Source organism: Orycteropus afer, unplaced genomic scaffold (assembly GCF_000298275.1).
Source record: "Orycteropus afer afer isolate SDZICR_OR568_19922 unplaced genomic scaffold, OryAfe1.0 scaffold00007, whole genome shotgun sequence".
Taxonomy (NCBI): domain Eukaryota; kingdom Metazoa; phylum Chordata; class Mammalia; order Tubulidentata; family Orycteropodidae; genus Orycteropus; species Orycteropus afer.
Window position 1 is genome coordinate 18386214 of NW_006921594.1, and position 19321 is coordinate 18405534.

General features: G+C 38.4%; 1 protein-coding gene across 1 annotated transcript in view; it reads left to right on the forward strand.

Annotated features, from left to right (window-relative positions):
• The window catches only part of CCDC146 (coiled-coil domain containing 146), a 155985-nt gene that overhangs the window by 111434 nt on the left and 25230 nt on the right, over nucleotides 1-19321 (forward strand). The window contains exons 4-8 of the mRNA XM_007944658.1: nucleotides 4128-4185; nucleotides 7708-7884; nucleotides 8157-8230; nucleotides 9245-9472; nucleotides 10415-10601. Of these exons, the coding sequence (XP_007942849.1) occupies nucleotides 4128-4185; nucleotides 7708-7884; nucleotides 8157-8230; nucleotides 9245-9472; nucleotides 10415-10601 (724 nt within the window). The remainder of the gene's footprint in view (nucleotides 1-4127; nucleotides 4186-7707; nucleotides 7885-8156; nucleotides 8231-9244; nucleotides 9473-10414; nucleotides 10602-19321) is intronic.

Sequence of the window (19321 nt, forward strand, 5' to 3'; positions counted from 1 at the left end):
GCTTTTCTCCTTTTCTGTCTTTTTAATGACCTTTTTCTTTCTTCAGGAATGATGTCCTGATGTCATCCCACAACTCGTCTGGTCTTTGGTCATTGGTGTTCAATGTATCAAATGTATTCTTCAGAGGGTCTCTAAATTCAGGTGGGATATACTTAAGATTGTATTTTGGCTCTCATGAGCTTGTTTTAATTTTCTTCAGCTTCAACTTAAACTTGCGTAAGAGAAATTGATCAGTTCTGCGGTCAGTTCCTGGCATTGTTATGATTGATGATATTTAACTTCTCTATCATTTCGTTCCATACATATAGTCAATCTGATTCCTGTGTATTCCATCTGGTGGTATCCACATGTATAGTCACTGTTTATGCTGTTTAAAAAAGTATTTGCAATGAATAAGTCGTTGGTCTTGCAAAATTCTGTCATGCAATCTCCAGCATCATTTCTATCACCAAGGCTATATTTTCCAACTACTGGTGGGAGCTCTGGTGGGGTAGTGCCTAAGGCATTTGACTGCTAATCAGAAGGCTGATGGTTCAAACCCACCAGCGACTCCTCAGAAGGAAGATTAGCTAATCTACTTCCAAAGAGATACCTCTTCAGAAACCCAAGGACTGGTCACTATGAGTCGGAATTGACTCAATGGTGGTGAGTTTGGTTTGGTGTTTTTAGATGCTTCTTCTTTGTTTCCAATTTTTTCATTCCAATCACCAGTAATTATCAGTACATCCTGATTACATGTTTGGTCAATTTCAGACTGCAGAAGTTGGTCAAAACCCTCAATTTCTTCATCTTTGGCTTTAGTGGTTGGTGCATAAATTTGAATAATAATTGTATTGAGAGTCTTCCTTGTAGACACATGGGTATTATCCTATGACAGCATCATATTTCAGGATAGATCTTGAAATGTTCTTTTTGACAATGAGTACAATGCCACTCTTCTTCAATTTGTCATTTCTGGCATAGTAGACCATATGATTGCCTGATTCAGAATGTCCAATACCATAGTCTATTTCAGCTTACTAATGTCTAGGATATTGACCTTTATGTGTTCCATTTCATTTCTGACAACTTCCTATTTTCCTGCAGTCATACTTCATGCATTCCACATTCCAATAAGTAATGGATGTTTGCAGCTGTTTCTTCTCACTTTGAGTCAGCCCATATCAGCAATTGAAGGTCGTGAAAGCTTCATTCTATCCATGTCTTAATGGTTGACTCTACTTTGAGGAGGTAGCTCTTCCCCAGTTGCACTTTGAGTGCCTTCCAACCTGAGGGGCCCATCTTCCAGCACTATACAGACAATGTTCCCCTGCTATTCATAAGGTTTTCAGTGGCCAGTTCTTTCAGAAGTGAACTTGGCGATGTCTTTCTTCCTGTTGGTGTTGTTGTTATGTGCCGTTGAGTCAGACCCGACTCATAGCTACCCCTCCTTGGGTTTCCGAGGCAGTATCACTACGGAAGTAGATTTCCCAACCTTCCTTCCAAGGAGTGGCTGGTGTTTGAACTGCCAGCCTTCTGTTTAGCAGCCAAATACCATAGGCACTACACTACTGGAGCTCCTGTCCTTCTTCCTAGTCTGTCTTAGTCTGGAAGCTCTGATGAAACCTGCCCACCATGGGGGAACCTGCTGGGATTTGAAATACTGGTGGCATAGCTTCCAGCATCACAGCAACACACAAGCCACCACAGTATGACAAACTGACAGACAAGTGGTGGGTGATATTGTTGTCTACTGCTTTTCCTTCTTTCTCATTGGGAACTCCGTCTCTTAATTCCTTGCTTCCTTCTTCTTTCCTCCCTTCCCTCCTTCCTTGTTTATTTTGTTCGTTGTTGCTACTGTTGTTTTGGGGGCTTTGTTCATGTGCTAGTTTCCTCTCATCCTTTGAATTTCTAAGTCTTGGACCTAGGATCAGTCCTCAGCCCTTCTCCTATTCCTATCTATAATTTCTCCTACAGTGATCTCATCCAGTCCTGTGGTCTTAAACATGTTCTAAAGGGTCTGATTCTAGATAAGATGGAGTAACTACACTCATTCTGTCTCCTCCACTGAAGACAACTATAAAACTAGACAGACCGAATGGAGCTTATATTTGAGGAATACAAAAAATAAATAGTAGGAGGCAGATTGGGAAAGAACTGACAGTGAACTTACCATGTTTCCCCTACTGGTACTCCTTGACCTGAATGCATCACAGCTTGAAACCCACAATTGGACATAAACATGGACAGGGATAGCTCTAGGAGAAGTCCTTTCATTCTAGCTCAAGTCCATTGCAATAGACTAGTGTCTGCCTAGATTACTGCAATAGTCTCCCAACTGATCTCTCATCTTGTTTGCCTCTACCCTGACCCCTAAAGTCAACTTTCCACACAATACCACAGTGATAGTTTTTAAAATGTAAACCAGATCACATCACTTTCCTACTCGATAGCATCTTTGGTAAAGTTGTTCAATTTTTTTTTACCCATTTTTTTTAAATTGGGTTATTTCTCTTCTTTATTTTGAGTTGCCAGATAATTATATAATTTAAACAAATGGTTTTTTTTTTTTTTAATCAGATGCATGTTTTTTGATTAATTTTTCCCATTGGTTACATTTTCTTAGCAGTGCCTTTTTATAAGCAAAAATTTTTAACTTTGATGAAGACCAGTTTATCCATTTTATCTTTTGTTCATATTTTATGTGTCCTATTTAAGATATCTTTGCCTAAATCACAGTCACAAGAATTTTCTACGTTGTCTTCCAGATGTTTTATAGGCTTGGCTCTTATATTTAACAGTATGATCCATTTTGAGTTAGTTTTTGTATTTTGTGTGAGGTAAAAATAGATATTCATTTTTTTGCATGTGAATATTGTTTAAGTACCCCTTGTTGGAAAGATGATCTTTTCCTCAGTTAACTGCCTTGGCAGCTTTGTAGATCCAAATATGTCAGACTATTTCTGAATAGTCTATTATGTTTCATTGGTCTGTTTCTCTACCCCTTCACCAATATTGGAGTCTCTTGATTACTATAGCTTTATAGTAAGTCTTAAAATAGTTTAGTATAAGTCCTCCATCCTTATTCTTCTTTTTCAAAGTTGTTTTGGCTATTATACATCCTTTTCATTTTCTAAATTCTAGAAAAAAACATGTCACTGTATCAAATTAGAAAAAAAAAGAGTGCTAGAATTTTTATTGGAATTGCACTGAACCTATAGATCAATTTGGGGAGATATGCCAAGCCATGAGCATGGCACATCTCTCCATTCATTATCAATATATTCATAAGTAAGCTAGAGAAAAATACAATCATGACAAAGGAAAAAATAGGAGCTATTAAAAAAGACTTAACTTGAACTTCTAGGGGAAAAATAACATAATATTGGAAATGAAAACAACACTAGATGGGGTTAATAGCAAATTAGAATCTACAGCAGAAAAGATTAGCCAACTTGACAATATAGCAATAGAAACTAGCCAAAACAAAAGACAGAGAGGAAAAAAAAAAAATTAGCAGAGTATCAGAGAGCTGTCAAACAACATTAATTTTTCTAACGTATGGGTAATTGTAGTCACTGAAACGTGGGGGCAGGGAAAAAAATGCATTTTTGGGGGAAAAAAAAAACCTAGAGAGAAGTTTTCCCAATCTGACACAAAGTAGAAATTGACAGATCAAGGAAGATAAAGCCCAAACAGAAAAAACCTGAAGAAAACCTCACTGAGAATCATCACAACAAAATTTTTGAAATCAATGATGAAGAGAAATATCTTAGGAACAATCAGGGGAAAAAGACATTAAATACAGAGAAACAAAAATGGTTAAAGCTTTCTTTACGTAAGAAACCTTCCTGGAAGGAGTGTGAGTCTAATGGGGAGGCCCATGCCCCAAAGTCAGAGCAGTGAGATACTGGCTCCTGTGGGGGGTGTGCACAGTTGTGTGGGAGCACTGAGGAGGGGGAGCGCCTGAATGGCTTGTGGGAGCCAGGAAAGCCACACACAGCACAAGCACCGGGCTGCCTGGCCGACAAGCATGGGAAGCACATTCTGTGAAAAGGGAATAGGAAGTTGTTACTGCACACCTGACTCTTGTGTACTTTGTTCAAACTTGATTTTTTCCCCCTCTGTCTCTTTTTTTTTCTTTTAAGCTTAAAGGAGGAAAAAAGCCTCATATTAAAGGAATTTGAGAAGATACCTAAGCCAGGAGTAAGTCTCAAAGGATTTATCATTTGTTAAATACACCTGCATTGAAACATCCATTGTTATAAATATTAATGTTTTTTCACAACAATTCATACCCTCAAACACTTGAAAGATCCAAAAGTCTTAACTGTGGGTAATGCTGAAAGGAGTATCTGCAAACTTAAATAAATGTTGTTGTTGTGAGTTGCCACAAAGTTGATTCTGATCATCATTAGTATCCCATTAGTCACATGCGCAGAGTACAGCTGTGCTCCATAAGGTTTTCAAGGCTGTGAGCTTTGAGAAGCAGATCACCAGGCCTGTGTTCCAAGGTACCTCTGGGTGGGTTTCAACAGCCAGCCTTTGCTCATAGTCAAGCATTTAACTGTTTGTACCACCCAGAGACTCTTGGGGTAAACATAAGTAGCACAGTGCCTAAGGCACTTGACTGCTAACCAGAAGGCTGGCAGTTCAAACCCACCAGCCACACCTCAGAAGGAAGGGTGGGTAATCCTACTTCTGTAGTGATACTGCCTAGGAAACCTAAGGAAGGGTTGCTATGAGTCGGGGCCGATTCAATGGCACATAACAACAAAAACAATTATAGACTTCAGCTATTTGGTGTGTAGTTCAGGCTATGTTCACTTGGACAATATCTGCTTTGTTTCCAGAAAAAAAAAAAAAAAAAAAAGGATTGTGTGGTTGGCACGTAAGCATATTTTCTAAAGTTACCTTCCTAGCTTCCTGACCATCTCAAGCTTATTTCAAGAAATTTATATGAAGAAAATTTATCTTTTTTTTTTTTTTTTTTTAACTTTTATTGTTATTTGGGTGAAAGTTTACAGAGCAAATTCACTTTCCATACAGCAGCTCATATACACTTTGGCTTATAACATTGACTGCAATTTCCCACAATGCAACAGCTCCCCTCCCACTTCCTCCCCATAGTTACCTCTTCCCTGTGTCCTTTCCTCCCATGCACTCCTGCCCACCCCTCCCCCAGCTGTCTCCCTGTGCATACATAGCCCTTCTATTCTCCCATGATTGATCTCTCCAAGGAGTGTATCTACCTAATGTGAATGTTCAGCTTGTATTCCTGTCTTTTGTTTGGCTGGAAACCACAGGAGTGGGTTCAGTTCCAGACCTGAAGGGCAGCCAGGGGCCATAGTCTCAGTGGTTCCATGAGGCTCTATCAGACCAGCAAATCTGGTCCCTTTTAGAAAAATTATCTCTTGCTGCATAACAAGCCACCCCAAAACTTAGTGGCTTAAAACAACAACCATTTGTTACTCTTCATGGTCCTGAATTTGTCTGGTCTAAGCTGGATCAGTTGGAGCTGAGTGGTCTAAGATAGCTTCATTCTTATGTCATCCACTTGGCAGGCTAGCTGGTCTAAGGGGGTTCACTCACATGTCTGGAGATTTCAACTGGGGTGACCAGATGTCAACTGGGCTGAAGGCCACATGTCTCTCATCATCCAGCAGGCTAGCCTGGGTTTATTAAAATGATAGCAGAAGAGTTCCCAACAAAGAAGAGAAAAAAAAAAACTCCAACACACTTCATTTTTTGTTAGTATCCCATTAGTCAAAGTAGGTCACATGGCCAAGTGTAGATTCAAGGCATAGAGAAATAGCCCCGCCTCTTAATGGGAAGAGTAACAAAGTCATATTGCAAAGTGGCATGCATACAGGAATAAGGTGAATTTGTGGCAATTTTTTGTGATCTGTCATAAAGATCACATACTTATTCAATCTATAGGCTGAGCAAATAATTCAAGAAACTAAACTATATGAAGAACAGAGCACCAGGATTGGAGGAAGACTTATTAACAATCTGCAATGTGCAGATGACACAACCTTACTTGCTGAAACCAAAGAAGACTTGAAGCCCTTACAGATGAAGGTCAAAGACTATAGCCTTCTATACGGATTACACCTCAAATTAAAGCAAACAAAAATCCTCACAAGTGGACCAATAAACAACATCATGATAAATGGATAAAAGATTGAAGTTGTCAGGGATTTCATTTTATTTGGATCCACAATCAACACCAATGGAAGCAGTAGTCAAGAAATCAGAAGACATATTGCCCTGGGCAAATCTAATGCAAAAGACCTCTTTAAAGTGTTAAAGAGCAATGATGTCACTTTGAGGACTAAAGTGCACCTGACTCAGGTCATGGTATTTTCAGTCCCCTCATTTGTATGTGAAAGCAGGACAATAAATAAGGACTACTAAAGAAGAATTAATGTATTTGAATTATGGTGTTGGCAAAGAATACTGAATGTACCATGGACTGCTAGAAGAATGAACAAAGCTCTCTTGGAAGAAGTACAGCCAGAATGCTCTAGAAGTGAGAACAGCTGGACTTCATCTCTCATACTTTGGACATGTTATCAAAAGGGGCCAGTCCCTGGGGAAGGACATCATGCTTGGTAAAGTAGAAGGTCAGCCAAAAAGAAGAAGACCCTCAATGAGATGGATTGAAACAATGGCTGCAACAATGGGCTCAAACACAGCAATGATTGTGAGGATGGTACAGGACTGGACAATATTTTTTTCTGTTGTCCATGGAATGGCTTTAATTGGAAATTGACTTGATGGCACCTAACAACAACAACAATCGTTAAGTAAATAGATCATCACAGTTTTCACTGCCTCCATCTTCTGAATGGTTATATTTCAAAAGTGTACTGGTGATGGTTTAGTTCCAAAGCCATCTCACAAAAGACTGTTTAACATAGTATAAAAAATTCTATGTAAATTCACTTAACCTCCATTTACACCACAGATTTTATAAGAAAAAGCATTTTGAATTTTAACTTCAGGTCACATGGTCACTAATTTCACTCTTTCCCAGCAGTAGGGAATGAGGGAGACATGCAAAAGCCCAGAGCAGATTAAATGGATCCATCCACCAAATCATTAGTAATGTGTAGACTTCTTGAGTATAAGAAACCATCTCTCCCATAATTCAAATACTCCCCATATAATCAGATCTGGGAAACAAAGACCTTTTATGAGTTTGGGGGTGGAATGCATTTGAGGAGAATGTGCATGGTCTAGGGAAATAACATTAATAAGAAAATGGGGATTAAGGAGAAAGAAGGGTTGGGTTTTCCAAATATGGACTTCCTAATCTTTAATTCCCTGTGGGACTTAGATTAACTATAAGCCAGACATTCAAAGATAATTTGCATCTGATTTCATAAAATCACAAAACTACTAGAAAACAGATTGGGAATTTTCATTAGTGATTTTTGGTATGAAAAAAAACTTAACAGAAAAAGTAAACATTTAAAATATGGGATAACAGAAAAAAGCATGGGTGAAAAATAAGAATTCAAATGTAATGTATAGTGTTGAATGCATGCATTATCATTGTCATGCCATTACTGAAGATGCCAGAAATTTATGAACTTTGTGAGAACATTTATAAACATCAAAACAAATATAATAAAAATGGTGAAAATTTGATTCAGTTTTTAAGTAGATAAATGTTTGCTCTGATTCTATATAACCTGATAATTTCCATGGCTTTTGAAGGAGATGGAGAAGAAGATGAAAATATTGAAAGAAAGCACTGAAGAATTACGTAAAGAAATAATGCAGAAAAAAATAGAAATTAAAAACTTACGGGAAGATTTGACATCTAAGCAAAAACAATTACTAAAGGAGCAGAAAGAGCTGGAAGAATTGTTGGAATATCAAATCAACCTAAAGGTGTGCTACTTGTAATGGGCATGCCTTTGTAAAGGGAATCTGGGTGGACAACAACAGTATCTGTTACATTCCTCTTGAAAATGGTAAATACCATAACTATCTGATAAAATCATTGTGATTATTAAGTGGAATAATTAAGGTTCCCTTCATAGTACAGGGCATATAGTAAGAGTTAAACATGTGGTTCTTTTCTCCATCCTATTTAATTTGATTGTCTTAATAGGTTCAGGTCAAAAACTACATAATTTAACATGATTCTGTTTCTTTACCAGGATGACGTGGTCCACCATCAAGCCATTCCTGTACAAATTGGAAAAGAGATAGAAAAAATTACGCGCAAAAAAGTGTATGGTTTAATATTTTTACTTTAAATTCCTCCCAATTCACCTTCCCCAAGTTATGTGTCCACAATAAAATTAGCCACTGGACACAACCAATTCTATTGAAAACACATCAAATTACTATTATAATTTTAGAAATATCTGCTTTTTGCCTTGTCAGGTTTGTGTATATTCATTAAAAGAAAGTGGTGTGGCAAATTATTATCATTCATAACACTTATTTATGTCATAAGTATGGGGCAAGATTCTTTTTCCAATTTATAAATCATATTTCTATGGGATATCCCTATTGAATTTAATACAGTTTTGCAAGGGATAAATTATTTGAATTGTGTAAAAGTCTTTCATGATCTGGATGTCAACCAGCCAGCAACCTACAGCCCAAATGATATTAACTCCTCATTTTGCCACTTATTCAAATGTAAAACACCCTTAATCATTCAAAGTAGATTTGGATGCAGAGGGCACTGAGGAAATTCTCAGGTGTTAGAACTGAAAAAAAACTAAACATAAGTGAAGGTATAAGAACTCTGAAGAAATAATATGAACGCTTTGGTAAATGATCTTAAAAGAAGGAGGAAAATAAGAGCATGTTCTAGCAGTGGTTCTAAAAGCCAAACCCACCAGCATCAAAGTTGAGACATTCCGGTCAGCTCTGGGAGACTAGTAAAATGAAGGTGGAATCCCAGGAAATGGAAGCAATTAGGGTGGGTTAGGGGGATGGGGAGAAGAGGGGAGAATTGGCAAATACCTGACCTCAGTGGCACTCAGTAGAGAGACCTTCTAAGTCCAATTTTCTGAGGTCTTCACCCTACTCCTGGGCTCACTGAATTTATAACTAGCTCTTCTGCTACCTGATCAGGATGTATGAATAGGTGAAGAGACTACGGGCTGAGAGTAAGGCTGACATTTCATTTGTAATATAACAAAATGGTGAATACTGTGACCCCTAAAATTTGGAGAAAAAATACACATGCACTATATATATATATATATATATATATATATATTCTCCACAGAGAAATGGAAAAGAAAAAAGTTATCTTAGAAAGTGAAGTCAAGGAGCTCAATGACTCCCTAAAGAAAGTTGAAACCAAAATTAATGCTATAATGGAAGAGAAAGAGGATGTAATAAAAGAAGTTGAAGGAAAACGAGCCTTACTTGAAGTCAAGGAACGAGAATACAGCCAGTTGGTCAAACTATTGGAATTAACCAGAGAGAATGAAGCAACTTCATTAACTGAAAGGTTGGTTATATTTACTTGTGTTCTGTCATCTAAATTTTTCTTGGATTTATATTTGAGAACTCAAAACAGATAAATAGTTTTATGTTAATCCAATAAACATGGATATAGAATTTTAGATAGATTTTTGCCATTAATTTTAAAATATTATTAAATAAACACTTCAAGGTTTTTTTTCTTTTATACTCATCTTTTCCCTCAATTCCTTGTGCCTTGCAAGGAAGGTTTGGCAATCTACTTCTGTGGTGATACTGCCTCAGAAACCCAAGGAGGGGTCACTAAGAGTTGGGTTCGACTCAACAGCACATAACAACGACATCTTAAAGACACAATCTGTTGTATCTTGTATGAGTCTGAAGTGTGCCTCTAGAAACTTAAATCACTAGAGTGTGATGTTCAGAGATTTCTTTTCAACAAATGAATGGATTTTTCAGGCAATCATAATTTTTTCCTAATTGAGAGCAATTTTAGAGTGCTGTTCCCTGGTAAGGTTTTACTTCCTGTTTTTAAGTAAAATTTCAGGAAATCTGGGGCTTCTATTACATGTAGGGTTTTTATAAGACTATGCCTCTAAGAAGGAGCTCTGGTGATGCAGTGGTTAAAGCATTCGGCTGCTAACCAAAAAGCCAGCCCTTTGAACCTGCCAGGCCTCTCCACAGGAGAAAGATGAGGCAGTCTGCTTTTGTAAAGATTTGCCGCCTTGGAAACCCAAGAAGGCACTTCTACTCTGTCTGATAGGGTTACTGTGAGTTGGAATCCTCTTGATGATAGTGGGTTTTTATTGGTTTGTCATGGCTCTAAATGATACCAAGTCACAAACAAAGTTGCTTTTGGCATTTGTTATGATTTTTAATTCTAACATGAGAATACTTCTGTATGTATATGAAAAATATGAAGGACATCTGATGCCAATTCACTTTAATTTTCCCCTTTCACCTGAAATAGAGGCATCTTGGATCTCAATTTACGAAACCGTCTGATTGATAAGCAGAACTACCATGATGAACTTTCTCGTAAGCAAAGAGAAAAAGAACGAGATTTTCGAAATTTAAAAAAGATGGAGCTGCTTTTGAAAGTGTCTTGGGATGCGCTGACTCAAACTCAAGCAATGCATCAAAGGCTTCTATTAGAGGTGGGTAGTGTGCCCCACTGTCTAATTGTTAAGCTCAGTGCTGTGCTGTGAAGTAAATGTATGGTAGAAAGTTGTACATGTTACCCATGGAGAAAGAAGTAAAGAAACGAAACAGAGAAAAAGTAGTTTTCAAATGCATCAAGCCTATTCTAGAGGCTATAATCCTATAATATTTTTCACCAGTTTTTGCTAGTCCCAGATTATTGTTTGGATCAAGCACCAGCATGGCCAGGGGAAGTAGTTGGGCCATTTAGTTCTGGAAGAGCTAGAGGTTCACTACAGGCTAAATCCAAGTGGACCTATCTCTGACAGTTTAGAGTCAGATCTAACATGGCAAGTAGATGATCCAGGTCAAAAGTGGCATGTGTCCCACAATCCATAGGTCAGAACTAGTCTTATGAACATGCACCACTGCAAGGGGAGCAAGGAAGTATAATTTTTCCATGTGCCCAGATGGCAAGGAGATCTAAGTACAGGTAAGGATTCGTAGTAACTAAGCATAAACAAGGGATACTGCATGGTTTAAAATCATTGTTGTATCCTTTCACCATACTTACTCAATTTGTATGCTGAGCAAATAATCCAAGAAGCTGGATTATATGAAGAAGAACATGACATCAGGATTGGAGGAAGACTCGTTAATAACCTGCGATACATGGATGACACAACTTTGCTTGCTGAAAGTGAGGATGACTTGAAGCACTTATTGATGAAATTAAAGACTACAGTCTGCAGTATGGATTACACCTCAGTACAAAGAAAACAAAATCCTTACAAGTGGTCCAATAAACAGCTTCACAATGGAGGAAGAAAAGATTGAAGTTGTCAAGGATTTCATATTACTTAGTTCTACAATCAACACCAATGGAACCAGCAGTCAAGATATCAAATGACCTGTTGCATTGGGCAAATCTGCTGCAAAAGACATCGTTCAAGTGATGAAGAGCAAGGATGTCTCCTTGAGGACTAAGGTGCCCTGATCCAAACCATGGTATTTTCAATCACTTCTTATGCATGTGAGAGCTGAACAATGAATAAGGAAAACCGAAGAAGAGTTAATGCTTTTGAGTTGGGGTGTTAGAGAAGAATGCTTAAGAGTACCATGAACTGCTAAAAGGACTAACAAATCTGTCCTGAAAGAAGTGCAACTGGAATGCTCCTTGGAATTGAGAATGGCCAGACTTCGTCTCACTTACTTAGGTCATGTTGTCAGAAGGAACCATTCCCTGGAGAAGGACATCATGCTTGGTAAAGTAGAGGGTCAATGAAAAAGGGAAAGGCCCTCAATGAGATGGATTGCCACAGTGGCTGCAACAATGGGCTCAGGTATAGCAAGGATTGTGAGGCTGGCATAGGACCAGACAGTGTTTCGTTCATAGGGTCACTGTGCATAGGGTCGCTATGAGTCAGAGATGACTTGATAGCACCTGACAACAACAAGAAGAAGTATAGGCAAAGATATACGGTTAGAGACATATGGTTTCCACAATTGGAAACTTCTGTTCAGATTTCTGAGGTCATGAACTTTCATAAGGTAATGGACCATGGCAGTACTGAAGAGAATAAGGAAAGCTTCTGTACAGCCAGAGTGCTTCATCTCAGCAACTGCTTCCTTTCTTACCAGAGGAAGCACTGACCAAGGCTTTGTGGCATAAGTGATACATGTTACTTTCAGCCTGGAGCACCTAATTGTCAATGTGAAATCCTCTAGCTCTTTTCCCTTCAGCTGTGGCAATTATGGAAGTACTTGATGATATGGAGGTGCCTTAAGATAGAAGCAGCCAGGAATGTTGAACTAATGGCCTTGGAAAGTCTCCTTGACCAACCAGTCTTTAGAAGAGCAAGAAATAAGCTTTCTTTTTTCTTTCTTTTTTTTTTTTTTTTTTTTTTGAGCTATGGTATTTGGGGATTGCTTAATTCTGCAACATAATCTGGTATATCCCGACCAATAGACCAACCTGTGACAAAGGTGTGAAAAAAATTGGTTAGGGTTATGAATGTTTCAGGTAACTAGGAATTGATCTTACTCTCTCAGATTGTACTCACAAACTTTTTTGGTTTTTGTTTTTATTTTCCATCTCAGTTGGGAGAAACTACTAGTCCAATTCCCTTGATATTATACCACAGATTTACTTCATCAAATCTAAACTACTAAATATGATTTTTGCTTTTAGTAAATATTTAATTTAATTTTTATTTATATATACTGAACATAAAGAGTAAAGTAACACCATAAGATTTTTAAGGAAAAAGAAGAGTCTTCTTTCTCCCTCATCCTAATTGCCATGCCCCCAAGGCAATAATCTTCAGCTCTTCAGCTGATTAGGCTACATCTTCATTCCTTAAATTAAGTAGCTTCTAACGCTACTTCTTGATTTTTTGGTTTTAGACCTGATTTATTTATATCCCACTATAAAAGGTGAAAATTTAGCTTTCTTTTGGACCTCCATTCACTAAACACACACTTCTTTTTTATTATTTTTTATTTTTATTGTGATTTGAGTGAAAGTTGACAGAGCAAATTCACTTTCCATACAGCAGTTCACATACACTTTGTCTCATGACATTGACTACAATGTCCCACAATGCAACAGCTCTCTTTCCACTTCCTCCCCGTAGTTACCTCTTCTCTGTGTCCTTCCCTCCATGCACTTCTGCCCCTCGAGCTGTCTTCCTGTGCATACACAGCCCTTCTATTCTCCCATGATTGATCTCTCCAAGGGGTGTATCTACCTAATGTAAATGTTTAGCTCATATGCCTGTATTTTTAAGCACACATTTTTGCCCTTCCATCTACTTAATATCATCATGTTATAATTTGGGTTAGATCAGAATTTGATGTTTACATTATTACAAATATATAAAGACTAGTTACACCTGAGCTGTATAACGCAATTACTTTGTCTTACGTTATAAAATATTGTGTTCCCAAGAATTTATAAATATACTGTTTTTTTCATTTGTGCAGTTTTCTATATTCCTGTCATTGTTTAACCCCATACTCTCCTTGAGCTGTACAAATTTCCTCTCAGTGTGTTCAAACACATTTGGTAGTCTATTCAGTTATTCTTCTTGAAGAAATCTCTTTTGAACCTTGTCAGTGCCCACTAGCCAAAGACCACCAGGAACACACCTATGGTTAAACAAGTTATGTTTATTACTCATTACAGTGAGGGAGAATTCACACCATGGGGGAAACTGTGGGCCTCTCAGCAGAAAATATTAGAAAGGACTTCTCATAGGATTTAGGCTTGGTTTATATATTTTGGGGGAAAGTTCAAGGAAATGGGAATTTGTCCTGGATTTGAATGTTATCAGAAAGTAGAAGTAATTCTATAATTGAATGTTTTAATAAATCTTATCTAGGAGAAAAAACTAAACCTGTAATTGGTAAAGAAACAGCAGTGACATATATTGATTGGGAGAAGGGAATGTATGGTTAGCTTGGACAATGTTCATGTTTTTGTCTGTATTCAAACACGATTATGAAGCCATCTTGTTTTTGTGTTGATCCGTCATGGTCACAGAGTGGCCAGGTCTGGTGGTGATGATCTGTGATATTATGTTCAGTAGGAGAACACTAAGTTGTCACTGTGAGTCCTAGGTCAGCTGTTAGCAACACCAAGGTCTAGTGGATAGTGCCTGGCCAGTTCTTGGACGTCAGAGACTCCTTTCTCTTTCTCAGCCTTGTGATCCATTAAATTAGCCTCACTTCTCTATAAGTTTACTGCTCAGGTCTCATCTGAGGAGCACTACTCCACCATCGTGGTAACTCCGTTTGTGTTGGATTCCCGATTTCGTGGATCCCTTCTGTTTCTCTTTCTTGGCTCACTCCCTTTATTAGGAGGAACATACCCTCAAGGAGCTTCCTGGGGGTGAGGGGGTAGAAATTAATAGAAAGTAATTTTTAAAAGACCTTGTTTTTCAGAAAATGTCTTTATTTTACCCTCACACTAGCCTTGTAAATAATTAACAATTTAACTGGTTATAGAATTTGGGGTTGTAAATTATTTTCCTTCAGAGTGAAAGCATTAATTCACTGTGTTCTACTTTCTGGGGTCACTATCATTCTTGTCATTACAATTCTTGATTTTTTGTTTTAAACCATTTTCCCCCAAAACTTTTCCCTTTCTCCCAAATTCATAAATTTCAGAGAAAATTCCCACCGTTGTGTTTTCTATTTTTATCCATTGTGCCAGATACTCTGTGGACTCTTTCTGTATATGAACTTTTGTCCTTCAGTGTTTAAACTTTGTCTTGATTTATTTCTTTAATTTTGTCTACTCTATTTTCTCTGTTCTCACTTTCTGAGACTCCTATAATCCAGATGCCTAACCTTCTAAAATTGTCCTTGAATTTCCCTTTTTCTCTTTTCTTCCTTTATCTCTTTTGCTTTGCTATAAGTAATAATTCCTCAACTTATTCTTCTAACCACATTTTCTCTGATCCCACTGGGTATTAATAGTAGTTTATATATACAAAAATATATTTAATAGTAGTTTCTTTATGTATTTTTCATCTTCCTGCAGAGACTTTATTTTCTTCAAGTTACTCTTTCCTGATTTTTTGTTTGTGTGTGTGTGTTTGGTTGGTTGGTTGGTTGGTTTTGCTAGAAAAACAACATTACTTATTAGATATTTTCCTCAAAGATCTGGCTAGCTTATATTTAAGAGTGGAGCACTATATAGCTCCACCAGAAGCTCTTTCTAAGGCTGAGGCTTGCTGCTTTGGCTTCACTGTAGAGTAATCTAGTTGGACACAAGATATATAGGGAATGGCCCTTGACTAAAAAGGAGTTTGCAGTGGAATGTTCTTCACCAGTTGTTCAGATTTTAACAAATAGATGCTTATATTAGAACACTGTTGTTGTTGTTGTTGTTGTTGTTGGGTACCATCTAGTCAGTTCCAAGTCATAGTAAGCCCATGTGATAGAGGCAACTTCCCCATAGGGTTTTCTTGGCTGCAATCTTTAGAGAACCAGATCACCAGGGCTTTCCCCCACAGAGTTGCTTGATGGGTTCAAACTGCCAACTTTTTTGTTAGCAGCCAAGCATTTAAACATTACACCACCAGGGCTACTCATATTAGAACTTTAGTAGCTATAAATGTCTTTTTAGACTAGGTTCACAAAACATTATTCATAGAATAGAAAACTAATAGAAATTAAATTGTATTAAAATCTTCTTTCATTTGTTTCAAGAAAAATCCAGTTTTTTGGTCCCAGTATATTTTCAGTGAGAGACTAACTTCCCCTTTGACCTTATGACTTATAATTAGCCCATCCACTGTCCTGCACTGTTGGCAGTACTTGAAAATAGGAGTGGGTCAGGCCAGCCACTCCCAGCCTGAGTGACTTTCATATGCATGCAATCCCCAAAGGAAAGAGATGAAAGGTAAGTGTGAAGGTCTCCGGCTAGTCTTCAGAATTAATTTCCTCCAGAGAGAGTTGTTTGATTCTCCTCTGGCCTTTGGCTGTACAAAAAGATTCTCCCAAAGACTCAAGGCCACAAGCCTCCTGAAAGTTTGAAATATTTTAGAAAAATATGAAAGCTTTAAAGAAACTGAAGTTCACTGATACCAAATAATTGGGATGCTTAAAGCAACAGAATAATGTCCAATTTCTTAACTTTTATGACAGCTTTATTTATTCATGCATTGAATATATCTGAAAGAATAGACACAAAACTACTAACAGTGACTCCAGAGGGTGGGATTTGATGTAGGTGTGAGTGCAAAAGATATTTAATTTCTTACTTTATACACTATTGTATTGTTTGTTTATTGGTTGCAATAAACACATAATACATTTTCTAAAGTATAAAATGCTTCTCTATAAAAAACAAACCCAATCAATTAAAATAAATAACCTACACAACCTGTCAATATTTGCAGTTACAGGCTCAAAAATAATAATAAATAACTCAAGTCACCTCAAACCGTATAATTAGAACTTTGATATTTGATAGAATTTTTTCTCTCTAGTTAGTGGGAACGTCAGCCTAACCTCAGACTGCTTTCTAGAGTACCTTATGAAGGTTTTCTTTCAGAAGACAAATCAATTTGCAAATTGGCTGCAAGATGTGACAGAAGGCCAACTATAGGGGCTTAACTAAATTGAGGATTGTTTTATTCACATAATAAAAAGTCCAGAAGTAGGTGCACCAGGTAATTCCACATAGCAAAAGTCCAGGTTCCTTTAGCTCTGTTACCTGCCATCCTTAGTGTGTACCTTTCGTCTCCATTGTCACAAGGTATATGGCAGCTGACTTGCTTGACTCTATCTTTTTAACAAATCAGTTGCATTCTCAGGGGCTCTTCACAGCAGATTTCTACTTACATTTCATTGGCCTCAGTTGGCTCACATGTTGATCCCCAGCTGCAGAGGAATCTGAGAACCCCCGAGTACACTGCATCTCTGAAGAGAACTAGTGTTCTGTTCGTGAGGTCAGAGTGGAATATGGCTATTGGCTCGGCAGCCAGTAGGTTCTGCTTCCAATGGCTCCTCTTCTCATTTCTTCCACCACCAAGCATACCTAAGTCCTGCCTGGAAGGAGAGGGCCAGGTGGTAACAGGAATTGAGAAAGGTGCCAGAGAAGCAGCTAGCCAGGGCTCAAAAATGAATACAGGGATATTCACTGCAGTATTGTTTGGAATACCAAAACAACCTAAATGTTTTTAATACAGAAACAGCCTAAATGTCTGAGACCACAAACCAGGAAAATCCATGAGTAGCCTTTAGTTGGCAAAGTGACTGGTGAAAGTGGTCTCATCATATCTCTGTAAAAGCCTCATAAGCTTGCCTGGTCCCAGTTAGTTAGTGTTCGTGTACAGATATGCCTGTCCTGGGGAGCAAAGCATGGAGGGCACCCTGGTCCTGCACACCTGCAGCAGAGAACCAGACAGGGACCCAGGATGCTTGCTGGACTTCCTCTGTCCACGAGGACTTAACTCCACTTTCTAGAAGGAAAAATTGAATTCTTCCTACTAACTTCTCACCTTTTCCATGAAGTGAGGAACCTGGTAATTCAAGTCTACATGGAGCTCTCCCTTTTCTGACTTGTTATAGCAATTATCTGTTCATTAAAATAACCAAATTCTATGTATCGTTCTGTGGTTTTCACAACAGCATGTCTTATTTTCTTAAGTCTAGTGTGTGCTCCTTAAGAGTTAGTTCTCCGTGATAGGAGAGGCCATGGGAAGCAGGACATCTTTGGCACCTAAGGGTGCAGAAGCTGCTACTGAAGACACACAGATTTGTGGATGTTGGGCATCCAAAGACAGATTTTACCTGCGTTAAAATAGCAGCAGGATTCAGAAGGATTCTGTTAGGTGACCTTTATATATCTAAAGAATATGATTTTTCCTTCTTGAGATGAATTTCAGCCAATATTCAACCTTGGTGCCTAGAAATGTGTGCTGTCACAGTAGGAAAGGAACACATCAAATTGGAATCAATTTAATGTCAATTCTAAACCTACTCTAAATCAAGTATGCTATAAAAAAAAGCCCACTGCCGTCAAGTAGATTCCGACTCATAGTGATCCCCCCCCTTGGGTTTCCAAGGTGGTAAATCTTTACAGAAGTAGATTGCCTTTTCTTCCTTCCAAGGAGCAGCTGGTGGGTTTGGACCGCCAACCTTCTGGTTAGCAGTCAAATGCCTTAAGCACTGTACCAGCAGAGCTCCTTAAGTATACTATAAGCACCCCCAAAATGCCCTTCCTATAGCCATGGATGGTACCCCTTTCCCATCAGCCACCATGTGTCTTCCTCCTCTCTGCTCTCTTAACATCATAAAGAATATGGCAAGCTCATTCTTTTCTTTTAAGAGCTTGTTTTACATTCAACGTTATGTGTATTTTTAGTTTCACTTCCCTTTTACCATGCCCAACCCAAACCCAGTCTCTTCCCCTCCCTACCCAGTAACCCTCCCCCTGTGCCCCTCATATTTATGCACTCCTGTTTGTCCTGCATTTCCTCAATTTGAATGTTGGTCCTCTGGTGCCCCGTGGTCTGTTGCTCTAAGGGCGGTACTACCATAGAGTATGTGGGGGCATCATCCTGGGTTGAGTGGTCTGCGTGTACATCTTGTTAACTACTGGGCTGATAGCCAGCCCCTGGGAGTGAGTTTTATTTCAGGCGCAGAGTGTATTCCAGGGACATAGTATTGGGGGCCTCATCAGACTCTATCTGACCAGTAATTCTGGTCATTATTGAGTTTTTGGATTTTGTTCTATGTTTTTCCTCCCACTCTATCCAGGATCTTCAGATTTGATCCTTTCCTGAAAGGTTGGCATTGGTAGCCGGGCACCATCTAGTTCTTCTGGTCTCGAGGGCCATCGTATCCTAGGGCTAATTGCTTCCAAATGCCCCCCCCCTTTTTTTTTTTTTTGCATTCTTCTTCCCTTCTGACGCTGGGAAACCATTAGCTGCATCTTAGATGGCCTCTTGAAAACTTTTAAGACCCCAGTCACTACTCACCAATGTAGGATGCAGAACAAGGCTTATATTTTGTTGTGTCATTTGAGTCTGGTGTCCCCCAGTACTGTGGTCCTGAGACAGTAGATCTATTGCATCTCTCTCCCATAGTGTCTGGTTGTCTGTGAGGGATTACTCTGTGTCTGTCTTCTACTGTTTCTGTAAGGATTGCAGGTATCTTGTATCACTGGTGTCTGTGCTAGATTAGCCTGCACTGAGTCTATCCTTGGTCTAGAGTATACTTC